General features: G+C 39.2%; 2 protein-coding genes across 2 annotated transcripts in view; both read left to right on the top strand.

Moving 5' to 3' along the window:
- The window catches only part of LOC137620228 (thymidylate synthase-like), a 29,527-nt gene extending 24,642 nt beyond the window's left edge, over positions 1 to 4,885 (top strand). The window contains exons 6-7 of the mRNA XM_068350464.1: positions 693 to 935; positions 4,275 to 4,885. Coding sequence (XP_068206565.1) covers positions 693 to 935; positions 4,275 to 4,484 — 453 coding nt within the window. The 3' untranslated portion in view covers positions 4,485 to 4,885. The remainder of the gene's footprint in view (positions 1 to 692; positions 936 to 4,274) is intronic.
- Positions 1 to 15,650, top strand: part of mwh (multiple wing hairs) — a 321,568-nt gene that overhangs the window by 149,737 nt on the left and 156,181 nt on the right. The gene's annotated exons all lie outside the window — the stretch shown is intronic.

Here is a 15,650-nt window from a genome sequence, read left to right as displayed (position 1 = left end):
TGCACACAAATGACCGGGACATCAGCGTAAAGTCTGTGTTAGGCATCTTACTGTCTCGGTGAAATGATTTCCCAAGTCAGGTTAAGTTGTCTATACAGGAGGCTAGGCCTCCCTAGACCATACATGGAGGTTTTTGTTTTACAATTCCTCCTTCCTCGGTCAAGCAGACAGTCCTGTGCTAGTGGATCTTAGACTGAAGAAATGAAAATGCCCACCCTCCTCCCCTCTGACATATAGTATTAAGAGGAGGAATAATGTCAACTGAAAACTGTATTTCCTTGGTCAACAACTGGGCTTTCCTTTTCAAAGGGGCGTGTATCGTTTGAAGCAAAAGAAAATGAGAAAATTTTAGATTTTAAGAAATTTTTCTGTGTATCAATGAAACTGGGGTTCTGGAGAAACAGCAATATGAGCATCGGGTTATTATAGAAATAAGAAATTTTATTAGAATTGTCTTTTTTGAACTATTTTAATTTGTCATCATGCTTTTATGTAATCATCATTATGGAAGATCATTTTAGCTGGGTGTTCTGGTGAAACTATCAATAATTGCGCTTATGATATCAGAAGTTGATGTACAGTAATGCATTAGAAATATGGAGCATAATATTTATAAGATTAGAATTTACTTTTATTTTAGTTGAACAATTTAAAAAAAATTTATTCTGTCTTTAATAAATAATCTTTTCCAGGTTATTGATACAATAAAAAATAATCCCAATGATCGACGCATAATCATGTGCGCTTGGAATGTCAGTGACATACCAAAAATGGCATTGCCACCCTGCCATTGCCTTTGTCAGTTTTATGTGGCAAATGGTGAACTATCATGTCAGCTTTACCAGAGATCTGCTGATATGGGTCTAGGGGTCCCCTTCAACATTGCCAGCTACGCACTCTTGACTTGCATGATTGCTCACATAACAAAACTCAAGGTAAGGGAAATGTTTTTCTTCTAACTGTTAGGGAAAACTTGAAATCCCCTATTTCTTTTCTTTACTCTTTCTCTGAATGGAAGGATATGTTTATTTATTTTACTGAATGGCAACATTTTTTCTTATTTATTTTTTTACTGAATAACACAATTGTGTCTTTATTCTTTTACTGAATGGTAGAATTTGTTCTTTTTAGTATTTTTTTTATTGCATGGCAGAATTTGGTCATAATTATTTTTTTACTGAATGGCAGAATTTTGTATAATTATTTTTTTACTGAATGGCAGAATTTTTTATATAATTTTTTTTGCTGAATGACATAAGTGTTTCTGTATTCTTTTACTGAATAGCAGAATTTGTTCCTATTCTTTTACTGTATGGCAGAATTTATTATTTTTTCTTTTGCTGTATATTAGGATTTATTCTTTTACTGAATGGTAGAACTTGTTTGTTCGAGTATTTCCATAATACGTACTATATGTACTGGATTTTAATTAGATTGGCACTACTGGTATTTCTTGAACTTAAGCTGTGGGGATAGTATTGATGAAGAAAATAAATATTTATTCCTATGCAGATACAAACTTTGAGTCTTTTAAATGGGTCACTCCTAGTTTCGTTTTCTACCGCTGAGATACTACTGATAGAGAGTTATTGGGTGCTTTTGACTGGCCAGACATTACTATATTGGAACCCTCTCTTTGGTTACGACTCATTTTTCTTTTGCCTACACATACACAGAGTAGTCTGGCCTATTCTTTCCACTTTCTCCTCTATCCTCATACACATGACAACACTGAGATTACCAAACAGTTTTTCTTTGCTCAAGGGGTTAATTACTGCACTGTAATTGTTCAGTGGCTACTTTTCTCTTGGTAAGGGTAGAAGAGACTTAAGCTAGGGTAAGCAGCTCTTCTAGGAGAAGGACACTACAAAATCAAACCATTGTCCTCTAGTCTTGGGTAGTGCCATATCTTCTGTACCATGGTCTTCCACTGCCTTAGGGTAGAGTTCTCTCGCTTGAGGGTACACTTGTGCACACTATTCTATGTTATTTCTCCACTTATTTTTTTTTATAATTTTTTTAATTTTTGATATTTTTGTTTATATTTGAAAGATATACTTTTAATGTTTCTGTTCATAGAATATCTTTTTTTGATTGTTCATTACTTCTCTTGCAGTTTATTTATTTCCTTTCCTCACTGGGCTATTTTTCCGGTGTAGACCTTTTGCTTATAGCATCCTGGTTTTCCAACTAGAATTGTAGATTAGCTAGTAATAATACCAGACAAAAAAGCAAAAGTGTTCAGTTGCACCATAGTAGGTTGCTAGGCAACCTCATTGCATGGCAGTGTAATGTGCTGCTGCATGGCTTACCTCACTTGTCTTCTGGTCATTGTGTTTAGAGGAGGTATCCCCTCCTCTCTTCTATGATCACAACTTTTAACTCGTCCACACTGGATTGCCATTATAGTGCTTTGTGTCTTTTTCAATGTCATTGTCACTAGTTACGCTTGCATTATCTGTGCGATAACGAGTGTGCTTAATTATGACTAATAAGTCTAGCATAATGTGATTGCACCTTGGCCGTGATGGTTGCCCATGTAAACAAGGAGGTGCAGTCTCTCTCCGGCTATTCCAACTAGCAGTGGAGATACACAAGTGGGCACAAAACAATGCAATAACGCTCATAGCAAGTTTTATTCCCAGGAAGCGGAATGTTATTGCTGACCATCTAAGTTGACCAGGGACGATAGTTGGTTCCGAATGGTCTTTGCTTCCTCTAGTGGCAAAGAGACTTTTGACTGTGGGGTTCCCCATCACTAATCATGTTTGCCACTCCCCTGAACAACAAACACCGGGTGTATTGCTCTCCGGTCTCGGATCCAGCAGCAGCAATGGAAGATGTCTTCTAGCACCCATTCAACTAACTGGACTTTTGTGCCTTTCCACCTTTCTGTTTGATTCATCATGTCCTGAACAGAGTCCGAACATCACAAGAGGTCAGAGTAATGTTAGTAGCCTCAAGGTGGCCAACAGCGGAGTGGTATCCAGGCCTGCTGGATCTTCATGTGGAAATTCTAAGAGAACTTTCAGAATAGCCAAACCTACTGCATAAACCGTACTTAAGAAAGTTCCACGGCGCAGTTCACTGCTTATCTCTTTATGGTTGGAGACTATCTAGCATATCCTCTGAAAGAGAGGCTTTTCGGGACCATCTGTCTAACAGCCTTCTGACTGATACCTCCAAAAGTTGTCCACAAGAGTCTAACAACCTTCTGTGATTGGTGTCATAAGAGGAATATTGCTCCACACAAGGCCGCTATTTCCGAGATTGCCGACGTTCTAGTGTTGCTGAGTATCGAGAAATCCTTTTCAGTCACTGTGATAAAGGGCTACCACGCGGCCTTGAGCCAGGTATTCAAACTGGAAGGGTTTGTTCTCTCCTCTGCATGGGAACTTTCTGCTCTCATGAAGAGTTTTGAGCAGACTTGTCTTCTGCAAGAACTCAAGCCCCCTTCCTGGGATGTGATAAAGGTTCTTAGGTCCTTGAAAAGAGCCAGTTGGGTGAGAGGACTTCCTCCTTTCTTGTCATCTAAGGAGGACTCTCGTACTGAAGGACAAGAGTCGGTATTCGGTTGGGAACAAATCACAAAATTTTAAAAGTAATTTGTATTTTCCTAGCTATACAAACTGAGCCCTTTAGATTTCACTTCCCACTGTATCCACTCCACAAGTCCCAGGCAAAGTCAAAATGGAGGCTTTGTACACTGATAGACCCCTACCACCAGTGGCTACTGGTGGCTACCAGAACCTTGATGATTTCTTCAGTGGCCATTTCTAGCTTTTGCTAGAATCTTGGACCTACTAAATGACTCTTTGTACATACATATACCAAAGGCACTTTCCCCCAATTTTGGGGGGTAGCCGACATCAACAATGAAACAAAACAAAAAGGGGACCTCTACTCTCTACGTTCCTTCAGCCTAACCAGGGACTCAACCGAGTTCAGCTGGTACTGCTAGGGTGCCACAGCCCAACCTCCCACATTATCCACCACAGATGAAGCTTCATAATGCTGAATCCCCTACTGCTGCTACCTCCTCGGTCATCTAAGGCACCGGAGGAAGCAGCAGGGCCTACCGGAACTGCGTCACAATCTTTGTATAGCTAGGAAAAATAGAAATTACTTTTAGAATTTTTATTTCACAACATATTGATTATTATTCTAGGATATTTTGAAAAATTAAGTTCCTATTGACAGTTGCATGTTTCACTACATTCAATAAAATATTGAATGCTTAATATTTTTTTTTTCTTTTTTTTTTTTTATCTTAGCCTGGAGACTTTATACATACACTTGGGGATGCTCATGTCTACTCCAACCACTGTGATGCTCTCGAGGAACAGTTGAAAAGAGAGCCAAGACCTTTCCCCAAGCTCAGAATCAAACGGGAAGTTCATTCCATAGAGGATTTCAAATTTGAAGACTTTGAAATCATCGATTATCATCCGCACAGTAAAATCCAGATGGATATGGCTGTTTAAAAAAAGTTTTTTATTTTCTAGATATTAATGCTTTTAATTCCAAAGAATCACTTTATTGTAGATTTTAAACCGAATGGTAAACAATGGCTATATGTTCCAGACAAATTTAATGCTTGAAAATCTGTGTTACAGTGGCCTGTATTAGATGTCATAAAGGCTATTAATTCACTAGTTATTATTTATGTTTTGTACCATTTTTACTGTTTGTAGTAGGGTAAACAACAAATTGTGCAATTGGCAAGTCCGTAAGTGTAAAATGGTCTGGTTAGTTAAATAATTTCACATGTAAAAATTTAGATCTGCATTTCACATAGATCTCAGAATGACTAATTCTAGACTTAGTTTCAAGAATCAACTTGAACACCTATTTTGTAATTTTTCAATAAATCAGTGAAAGCTCATTTTTCCCATTGAAGGGTTTAATCTGTTATTTAGCTTCCTTTTATATGGAATATTTCTTTCATTATGTATACAAAACTTTTTCCTTTACATAGGAGAAAATAACACCAAAGCTGTAGTACAGTACTGTACACTGTAATTAAATTTTATAGCAAGGTGTATTTTAATCTTCTAGAAGTGTGGAAGCACCACTTCCCGCTTGCTCACAGATTTCACTTTGATTTTAGCAGTCAATGAGAATATACGTTCCCACTGACCGGAGTACAGTACTGTATTGGGAAACAACTTTGTTTTCTCTTTTTTGAGTGTTTGCGAGTATGTCTTTGTTAGGGATGCTTTCGGAGATGAGGACTTATCCCGGGGTGTAGGGTCGTATTTGTGTCACCTTCATAAGCAAAAGGGAAATAGATCCTCTCCTGTTCCCCACATGCAGAGGACACTCCTGTAGCCAGGGTGTGACAAGTGTCGGGAGTGACCATCCTCCCAGTGGGAGCCTACAACAGGAGTAAGTACAGTTTCCCACCATATTTGTGAGGTTTAGGGACCAGACCCCTCGCGAATAGGACAAATTCATGAATACTTAAAAAGCCATTTAAAAATGCTTATAACTGCCAATTTTGATATTTAAAATAACATCAAGAAATGCCATCATAAACAATTTAGAATAATTTAAGAACAGTTTTAAGACATTTTCCAGAAAAATATACTGAATGTGGCATGAACACCAATTAAAACACTACCATAACTCAATACGTACAGTACAATGATGTACATGCACAAAACATACAGTACTGTATCGTACATACTGTACTTTATTATTGTTACCCTTACTGTAGAGAGGTAAGTTTTCTATCGTGCATCACCTAACCGTTTTCTTGAACTCGCTCATATTTTTTACTGGTAGCTACAGTAATTTATTGTACAGAAATACAATTAAGATTCATTGATGATATGTTAATAAATTATCTACCTGTTTTTTGGAAAGAATAAGCATAATATTAAAAGGAACAAATGTGTTACGATCTGTTATTTATTTACCAAAATGAAAGAAAAATATATCGCTAATGTGTTTGATATGTGTAGTAGCATTGGGCATTCGTACATACACAAAAGTACTGTTCATTGTGGATTTTAACTTGAAAGTGTAATTATTTGATATAAAATAAATTGTAAAGTAATCATGAGATTAAAAGGAAAAAATTTAATGATTTATTTGAATACCGAAATGAAAGAAAAATTTATCGCTAACATGTTTAATATGAGTACTGTAGTAGCATTGTGCATTTGTAAATACAATACAGTACAGTACTGTACTGTTTATTGTATTTTATAACTTAGAATTGTACGTATTGATATAAAATATTTCTAAGTAAATAATCATGAGATTAAAAGGAAAAAGTTTTACAATCTGTTATTTATTTATCAAAATGAAAGAAAAATATACATCTAATGTTTTTATGTGTTCTGCGCTAGATTTTCCTAATATTTAGTTATGCTCTACAGAAAATCTTGTGAATATTGGTTCGTGAATAGCTGGGGGTAACTGTAGTCCAAGAGGGATTCTTCACCTTTGGGGTCATCTTTTTCACTGAAGAATTCCTGACCTCTCTCTGACCCCCAGTACTCTCCCCTCTGACCTTTCCCTGTCGGTCTCCTCCCCAGGCTGTTCGGGTACGAGTGGCGGCCCTTTGAGTTTATGGCAAGCTTAGAGGCAGGCAGACCTTCCTGTTTCCCCTAGTGAAACGGGGTGCCATGACTTGTTTAGTCCTCTTTTCAGGAAAATGATGCTTTATGACTGCTGTGGCCTTCCTTGGGACTGCAAGGACCCCCTTCAAGGGAATGGCTTTTGTATGCATTGACTTTGATGGGTGGACAGGTGAATGATTCTGCTCTTGACAGACTTACTTGGCTTTTCTCCCTCCAGAGCCGATAAAAGATTCTCCTCTTCTCAGTCTCATGCCTTCAGAGCCTACAGCCTCCACTTTTGGCTCTCAATCACCTCTTTATAGTCTTTAGGGCTTGACCATGAGCATGTGTGCAAATGCATGCACTTGCTCTCCTGTAGAGGCCCACCTGCTCCACAGAAAGTTCAGAGGCGTCAGTGCGCACATGCTTCTTAGCTTCTCAGCTCTTTGGAGCACACGCAAGATCACTTGCAGGTAACCCTCTACAAGCGCGCCCTGTCACCCAAGCAATTTAGCAATTACAATTGCTAAGAGAATTGCTCAAACCCAGAAGTGCTGTGTCACCTGACTGCTATAGTTCACCTAAGCGTGCACACCAGATAGCTCATCGGACTCTACCTAACCCTTCCTCATCTACTGTATACCTGAGGAGCAAGGACATGTCACCCAGCACAGTTGGCTATAAGTAGAGTAGGTGAACTACCTAGCGCAGATATCATCCAGACACACTTCATCCTTGCATACTTCACATAAGTGAATGTTACTTCGGGTATCTACAGTACGCGCTGCCCAAATGAGCATAATTCCACTGGAAGTAGGGCAAGATCCTAAGACTTGCTCCTAGGCCTTGTGCCTCTAGGTTGAATTATCGTCTGGAACCTCCTGAGGTACAGGAATTTATACCTGAGATGGCTAGAGCTAGTGCTCCTCGGAGAGCCCATCCCCAATGGTTGGATTTGCGTAGAGTCCCAGTCAAGCTGAATGACAGAAGGCACTACTATTGGCGTAAGTGACGCCTGCCCCACTATACTAGAACTCACTCTTGTCCCAGATCGCTTACGTTAAATAAGTTCTGGTTGTCACCAATCAATGTTGACTCTCTTGCTCTTTCTCCTTGGAGTAGAACTGGTGATGAGGGTGTCATGCAGCCCCTTGCTGAATGCATAGGGGTCCCGTCCAGATCCTGAGCTTGAAGGTGTGAAGGAGAGGAAGACAGCAATCAGTATCCTCCTTTCTCTGAGGGTTTTCACCCTAGAGAAAGTAAAATCACCAAGACCATACACAAGAACAAGTCTTTCTAGTTACTTGCAGACGCGAGTTTGCGAGAGGCCCAGGACTTAGGAACTATAGGTGCGCCTTGTAGGGGTGCTGCAGATAGCCCCTTTACATCTTTCTCCCCCCCTTTGGAGAGAAGAGCAGGAATCCTGTTTTGACTTTCGACACCATCTGGGTACGGTGACAGAGAGGGATCTTTCCTAAGAATCTGACGACGTTCTTCCTCAGCCTTCCTGCCTGAAGGCCCTTAATGGTGTACTGTATAGAGGAGGAGAATTAGAGTACCTTCCTGCAGGTTCTCGCTTGCATTAGGAAGGTAAACAGCCTTGGTCAGGCTCCTTACTCTCCTCCCAAGGGAAGGGAAGCTCCTACAAACAGGCTGTCGTGCGCCTTGTGCCATCAGATCTCATAGCTTTCTCGGTCGATCCTGTCTTCGGAGACTCGGGGTCTGTGAGGAAGGACTCGCTGAGTGCAGGGAGACCCTTGAAAATCATTCCTCTGGCTTTTTCCCATCAGAGGAAATACTACTGGACCCAAGAGGCTTCTCCCTTCCCCTTAGTTCTTAGCCCAGATCATCTTGCCTCAGAGACCGTCACCTTTACTGCTGCGGATGTTCAGAATGTGGAAACCTTGACTAAGGCAACTTTTTAGCCAGCCTCTCCTGGATTGACCACTGGTCAGGTGTCATTAGTATTTTAGTCGACACAGGATTTCACAGACCCCAGCAAGCTTATGGCCGTCAAGGACATTATCTTGACGGGAGCCAGGGCCGTTGAGTTCTTCACCCAACTGGCTGCCACCCAGTGGGCAAACTAAGAGGCGTGATACTGTTGCCCCCAAATTTTAGAGGCAGATTGTCTGAGAGGAGATTTTAAATCTCAGGAATACTGTATGTCTGTTAAGGGTCCTTCCCTGTTTCCGACAGAAGAGGGAGGTAGATGCTGTGATCAAGAAGTGGAGGAAGGAGTCAGGACTTGCTTTTGAACCCAGTAGTGTACTTTTGGTGCCCCAAGTCCCCCCTCCACTTTGGGCCAAGTAAGACCTTTGTCTCTAGCGAGACAGGCACACAAGCCTGTTCCTAAGAACATCCCTTGCCCTGCCTAATCCACCCAAGGCAGAAAGCAAAACAGCAAGCACACTTTCAGAGTACAGTGTCAATGGTGCCACCGACAAGGGGAAAAGAAGCGAAGCCAATGACCCTCAAGTGGGCCCATTTCTCCCATGATGCCATATGTGGAAGGATGTTTGCAACCCAGATAGAGGTGGTGGTGGTATCACAGAACATTGCAGAACAGTGGACTCTCCCCCTCCTCTGATTCCTCCACCAATGATGTCATTGTCCTATCGCCAGGGATCAGCAAAGGACTTTGCTCTACGGGCAGAAGTCCAGGCTATGATGGAGAAGGGCGTTCTCCAAGAGTCAACTCTTTCTTGTAGAGAAGACATATGGAAGTTGGATATCAGTCGTAGATATGTGGGCTCTGAATGAGTTTGTTCTGCAGACTCCGTTCAAAATGTAGACCGCAGCCACAGTTAGGCAGGCGATCAGGCCCTTGGACTTTATAATGACAATCGACCTAAAGGATGCATACACCCAGATCTTAGTACTGTACATCCCTCCTGAAGGAAGTACTGTACCTCTAATTCGTCAAAGAGTTTCAATTCATGGTCCTTTGTTCTGGTGTATTGACTGCTCCAAGTCTTTACAAAAGTCTTTACTCTGATATCATTATTGACACATACCAACAGTATTTGTCTTATGAAAACTGGGTGGATCAACTAGTGTGAAAGCAGTATTAGAAAGAGGGGGCTTTGATAAGCATAAGGTGCTAGAGTTTATGCAGAATGGAAGGTTCGCGCAGTGTGTGTTCATACTTGCTGGAAAACGTTTATGTAGGTGATTTACGAAATGTAGACTTTTCTGTATTTAATGACCATCCATGGTTCGGCAGCAAGGATGGATGAAGCATAAAAACACGTCTGACCAACGCAAGTGCTGAAGAGGAATGAGGATGGGGGGTGGGGAGATGTAGGGGTAGAGAGGGGGTATGTTGATGAAGGAGAGGTCTAATTGGTGAGGGATCTATGGTCGTGGTTCAATCATGCCCCAGTTTTCTATACCGACACTCAAAGAGTTAGCAAGCTAGGTTTATTCCTGGCATTCCATGCATCTCTTTTTCTCTGCTATATTCAGCAATAACTATGCCTTAGAAATGGTGCTAGAGGAGCATTTCACGGAGCGACACAGGTCGAGCCCATAAAACTATTTTTCATTTATTTTTAGCCGCACATTGAAGAGGGTACGGCTTAATGCCATTGGTGCTATACTGTATATATAAACAACAAATGCACCTGTTTTTAGTCCATTGTAGAACAAAGTCCTCAGATATGTCCTTATTCATGTCTGAGGTTTGGCCAGTTTTCATCATCACGCTGACCCTGGTGAATTGGTGACTGTGGCAAACTTTAGCCTGATTGCTGACAGCAAATCAAGCTGGTATGGTTGGCTCTGAGTAGTACAGCTTTGCTTAACATGGCAATACACAAATCCTTTCACTACTTTAATGTATCCCCACCCAGAAAAGTATATATTGTGTATATAATATATCTCCTACGTCTATTGACGCAAAGGGCCTCGGTTAGATTTCGCGTGTCTATCTTGAGCTTTTAAATCTATACTTATCCATTCATCATCAACTTCATGCTTCATAGTCCTCAGCCATGTAGACCTGGGTCTTTCAAGTCTTCTAGTATCTTGTGGAACCCAATCAAAAGTTTGGTGAACTAATCTCTTGGGAAGTGCGAAGAGCATGCCCAAACCATCTCCATCTACCCCTCACCATGGTCTCATCCATATATGGCACTCTGGTAATCTCAATTATAGCTTCATTTTTAATCCTGCTCTGCCATTTACCCCCCAATATTCTTCTGAGAACTTTGTTCTCAAATCTACAAAATCTGTTCTGTAGTGTTTCATGGTCATACCAGGAATCATGTTCATACTGTAACACCAATCTCACTAAACTGATATACTGTACAGTATAGCCTAATGTTTATATGGAATTTCAGGCAATTTGATTTCCAAATTTTACTTAACCTAGCCATTGTCTGATTTTCTTTTTTCAATTTTTCATTAAATTCCAATTCTAAAGACCCTGTATTAGAGGTCATAGTTCCTAAATGTGTAAATGATTCTATCTCATTAAACATTTCTCCTTCCAATGATATTTCATCTTCCATTGCATATTCCGTTCTCATCATCTGTCTTCTATTTATCTTGAACCCAACCTCCTGAGATATTTCACGCATTCTGGTTAGCGAGCATGGCAAATCCTGTGGTGTTCTGCTAATAAGGACAGCATCATCAACATACTACATGTCAGCTAATTTCCTATTACCAATTCAGTTCAATCCCTCTTCACCATATCCAACTGTTCTATGCATTACAAAATCCATGAGGAGGATAAACAACATGGGCGACAACTCATGAGGAGGATAAACAACATGGGTGACAACACATGTCTGAAGTCCTTGTTATGCAGTGGACTAGTTACAGCTGATGACTCTAGGACATAGGAAATAAGAGTTAGTTTGATTTTGTTAGTACTATTATTATTATTATTATTATTATTATTATTATTACTTGCTAAGCTAAAACCCTTGTTGGAAAAACAGGATTCTATAAGCCCAAGGGCTCCAACAGGGAGAATAGCGTAGTGAGGAAAGGAAATAAGGAAAAGCTATGAGAGATGTTTAAGAAATATAATATTAGAATAAATCTTTCATATGTAAACTAAAAACCTGAAAATGACGAGGAAGAGAAACAAGGTAGAATAGCGTGGCCGAGCGCACCCACAAGCATGAGATCTCCAACCTAAGACAGCAGGAGACCACGGGACAAAGGCCATGGCACCACTCAAGAGCATGCCCAAACCAGAAGAGCGGCCCACCACAGCCTCTCCCTTTCACCCTCACCAAGAGGAAAGTAGCCACTGAACAATTACAGTGCAGTGTTGTTAAGTGTTTAAGGAAAGAGGAGAATGTGTAAAGAATAGACCAGATTGTTTTGTGTATGTGTCGGCAAAGATGAAATGAGCTGTAACGAGAGGGAGGGATCCAATGTACTGTAGTACAATCTGGTAAGTCAAAGGTCCCAATAACTCTCTAGCGGTAGTATCTGGTGCCTTGGCCAACCTACTACTGTAGCATACTGCTTTATAGTTTATATATTAATGATGAAATACAAATTTTCATGATATTCAAGACAGCCCTTGTGTGTTACCTAAAAAACAGATAAGGCATTGCAAGAAATTGTTGGAGTTCTGCTTGGGATTCTTTATTATTATTATTATTATTATTATTAATTGCTAAGCTACAACCCTAGTTGGGAAAGCACAATGCTATAAGTCCAGGAGCTCCAACAGGGGATATAGCTCAGTGAAGAAAGGAAACAATGAAAAATAGAATTTTTAAGGAAAGTACCAACATTAAAATAAATATCTCCTATATAAACTATAAACACTTTAACATAGCAAGAGGAAGAGAAATAAGATAGAATAGTGTGCCCGAGTGTACCCTCAAGCAAGAAAACTCTAACCCAAGGCAGTGGAAGACCATGGTACAGAGGCTATGGCACTACCCAAGACTAGAGAATAATGGTTTGATTTTGGTGTGTCCTTCTAGAAGACCTGCTTACCATAGGTAAAGAGTCCCTTCTACCCTTGCCAAGAGGAAAGTAACCACTGAACAATTACAGTGCTGTAGGTGAGGAACAATTGTTTGGTAATCTTAGTGTTGTCAGGTGTATGAGTAAAGAAGAGAATATGTAAAGAATATGCCAGACTATTCGGTGTGTGTATGTGTGTAAGCAAAAGGGAAAAGGAACCGTAACCAGAGAGAAGGATCCAATGTAGTACTGTCTGGCCAGTCAAAAGACCCCATAAAACTCTAGCGGTAGTATCTCAACGGGTAGCTGGTGCCCTGGCCAACCTACTACCTAAAACATCAAATGGTTTGCGTAAGTTAAGGGTGTAATAAAAAGAAAATTAAAGATCTAGAGGGTATACACTACAAAATTATGAAAAGAATGTTTTAGATTTAACTTTTATATAATTTTGTCTTTGTACCCATACCAGTTATAAAATTTCTTTATATTCCTTTCGCTAAGTAAGAATGATACTATTGTTTTATTCTAGCCTCCCCCTAAGGTTTTTGTAGCTCAATTACAGTAATTCATTTCTTTCTTGTCTATATTCCTGATAGGTTACAAAAAATGTGTTAAATCTTCTTCCTTGTTTTCATAAAAGAAATACAGTACTGTACACTTACCTGTTTTTGTCTATTTAATATATTTCTTCATCATCATCATCATCATCTCTTACGTCTCTTGACGCAAAGGGCCTCAGATTTCGTCAGTCGTCTCTATCTTGAGCTTTTAATTCAATACTTCTCCATTCATCCTCTCCTACTTCGCACTTCATAGTCCTCAGCCATGTAGGCATGGGTCTTCCAACTCTTCTAGTGCCTTGTGGAGCCCAGCTGAAAGTTTGGTGAACTAATCTCTCATGGAGCACGAAGAGCATGTCCAAACCATCTCCATCAACCCCTCATCATGATCTCATCCACATATTGCACTCGAGTAATCTCTCTTATAGTTTCATTTCCTATCCTGTCCTGCCATTTAACTCCCAATATCCTTATGTGGGCTTTGTTCTCAAATCTGCTAAATCTATTGGAGATTGTTTCATTATCATACCATGACTCATATCCAGAGAGTAACACCGATCTCACTTAACTGATATATAGTTTGATTTTTATATGTAATTTCAGGCGATTTAATTTCCAAATTTTACTTAACCTAGCCATTGTCTGATTTGCTTTTTTCAATATTTCACTAAACTCTAAATCTGAAGACCCTGTGGAGATCATAGTTCCTAGATACTTAAATGATTCTACCTCATTAATCGTTTCTCCTTCCAATGATATTTCATCTTCCATTACATACTGTACTCCGTTCTCATCATCTCTGTCTTTCTTCTGTTTATCCTCAGCCTAATCTCGTGTGATATTTCAATTTAATATATTTAGTTTTAACTTATTTGCTCTTGCTGTAAAGTATTATGCAAATATTACTTTACTTTCCAATTCTTTCATTTTTTTCAGGATTTGCTTATCTAGTTTTTATTTTCACATTTGTTTTGGGTTGTCTTAGCCCTTTGATTGGGTAATTGGTTAGTGACTTAGAGTTGCATATCAATTCAAATATTCGAGTATTTACTCTTGTGTCTGGTAAGACTGTGCTCGTATCTTCCTATTGAAGATGGTTACGGTGAAGAATGCGTGTTGTAACCTAGGCTAAGTAATGTGTTTACTGAGAAATTATTCTAATTTTCACGAAGAAACTACCAATTTCTTAACAATTGTGAAAGTGGATTTAGGTTAAAAACACGGTTAGTCTATCTCATTGCTTCTATCGTAAAGAATAAAAACAAAATTACGGCTAATCGTATCAGCAAACATGATAAAGGCTATTGGCACATAGTGTTATAGTTTATATTCACTCTTCCAGATCTATGTAGACGATCTTTAGATAATTAAGTATTAATTAAGATATTAAAAACGATTACTTTTGTGTCAATATACAAGGGAAAGACCGGCTAAACGCATTCCTTCTGTTTGCAAACGTGTATTGAAGTCGCTGAGGTAAACCTATTCAATCCAAAGTTCAAGGTAAGATTTAGAATGGTCATTTCTTGTAATAAGACAAGGCTTAGCCTAGTTTTAGTTGGCTACGTTCATGATGCACAAGTAGAGCTATGATTTATTACTTTCTGAGCACCGAGGTCCTTGATAGTACTGTAGCCCTATACCTGATATTTATGATTTAGATCTCGTCTTAGACATTCTAACCTTCATATTTAACTCGTTTGACCAGTTATGTTCCATGTAGGTTAAGTATTCTTTAGAGTATTACTTGACCCTGTTACTAATCAAAGATACAATGTGTAGCCTACAGTAAGTAAACATGCAATGTTTTTTTGGGGGGTTTTGGGTTACGAAGCCCTTTTTTCAACTAGGATACTGCATATCAGATTAGGCTAATGAATATAAGGGTTTGATGTTTAATAGTGCTGATAATATGGTGAATATATACCAGTACTTATGTATTCATCATCATCATCATCTTTTATCAAGACCATTGCACCACTACACAGGCAATTAATTTTTATGTTTGGATTTTCACATTAACTCGTCATGTTATAAACCATTTTATACCAGCTGTAAGCTCTATAACATCAATGTTATCAAGCTAGGCCTGTTACCCTTTCTTTATTCAGAATTGGAAGTTACGGATGGTGATTTATCTTTGTGTGTTAATTACTCTATCAACATTTTAATTAGGGAGCACAAATATTCTCTAACAATTACCATTAAATTTAATGCTGCTGTAGAAAAAGTTAATATCACAATATAGAACTAAAAGTCATCATTTAAAGTTGTTTGCCACAAATAGTTAACACAACTGCAGTGCGCCCTCGTTCTTTGCAGTTGTTAGGTTACAGACACAGCCGCGAAAAAAGGATTTTCACAAATAAATGCTGCACTAGGGTGGGCTAACCTGAAAAGTCACTGCCCCTTGCCAGGAGCAGGTGGCTAAGCTGTTGATTTTCACAGTAAATACTGCCTAATATTGATTTGATTTGGCTTCTAAAACAGTTTATAATGATATGTATAGTGTGCAGTACATTTGCATTCATATACACTAATTACTGTACACAGTAACGTTTAAGGTACAGTATTGTGCTAA

The sequence above is a fragment of the Palaemon carinicauda genome, chromosome 26 (assembly GCF_036898095.1).
Source record: "Palaemon carinicauda isolate YSFRI2023 chromosome 26, ASM3689809v2, whole genome shotgun sequence".
NCBI classification, from domain to species: Eukaryota; Metazoa; Arthropoda; class Malacostraca; order Decapoda; family Palaemonidae; genus Palaemon; species Palaemon carinicauda.
Note: the sequence above shows the minus strand (reverse complement) of the source record. Positions and strands in the feature narration are given on the sequence as shown.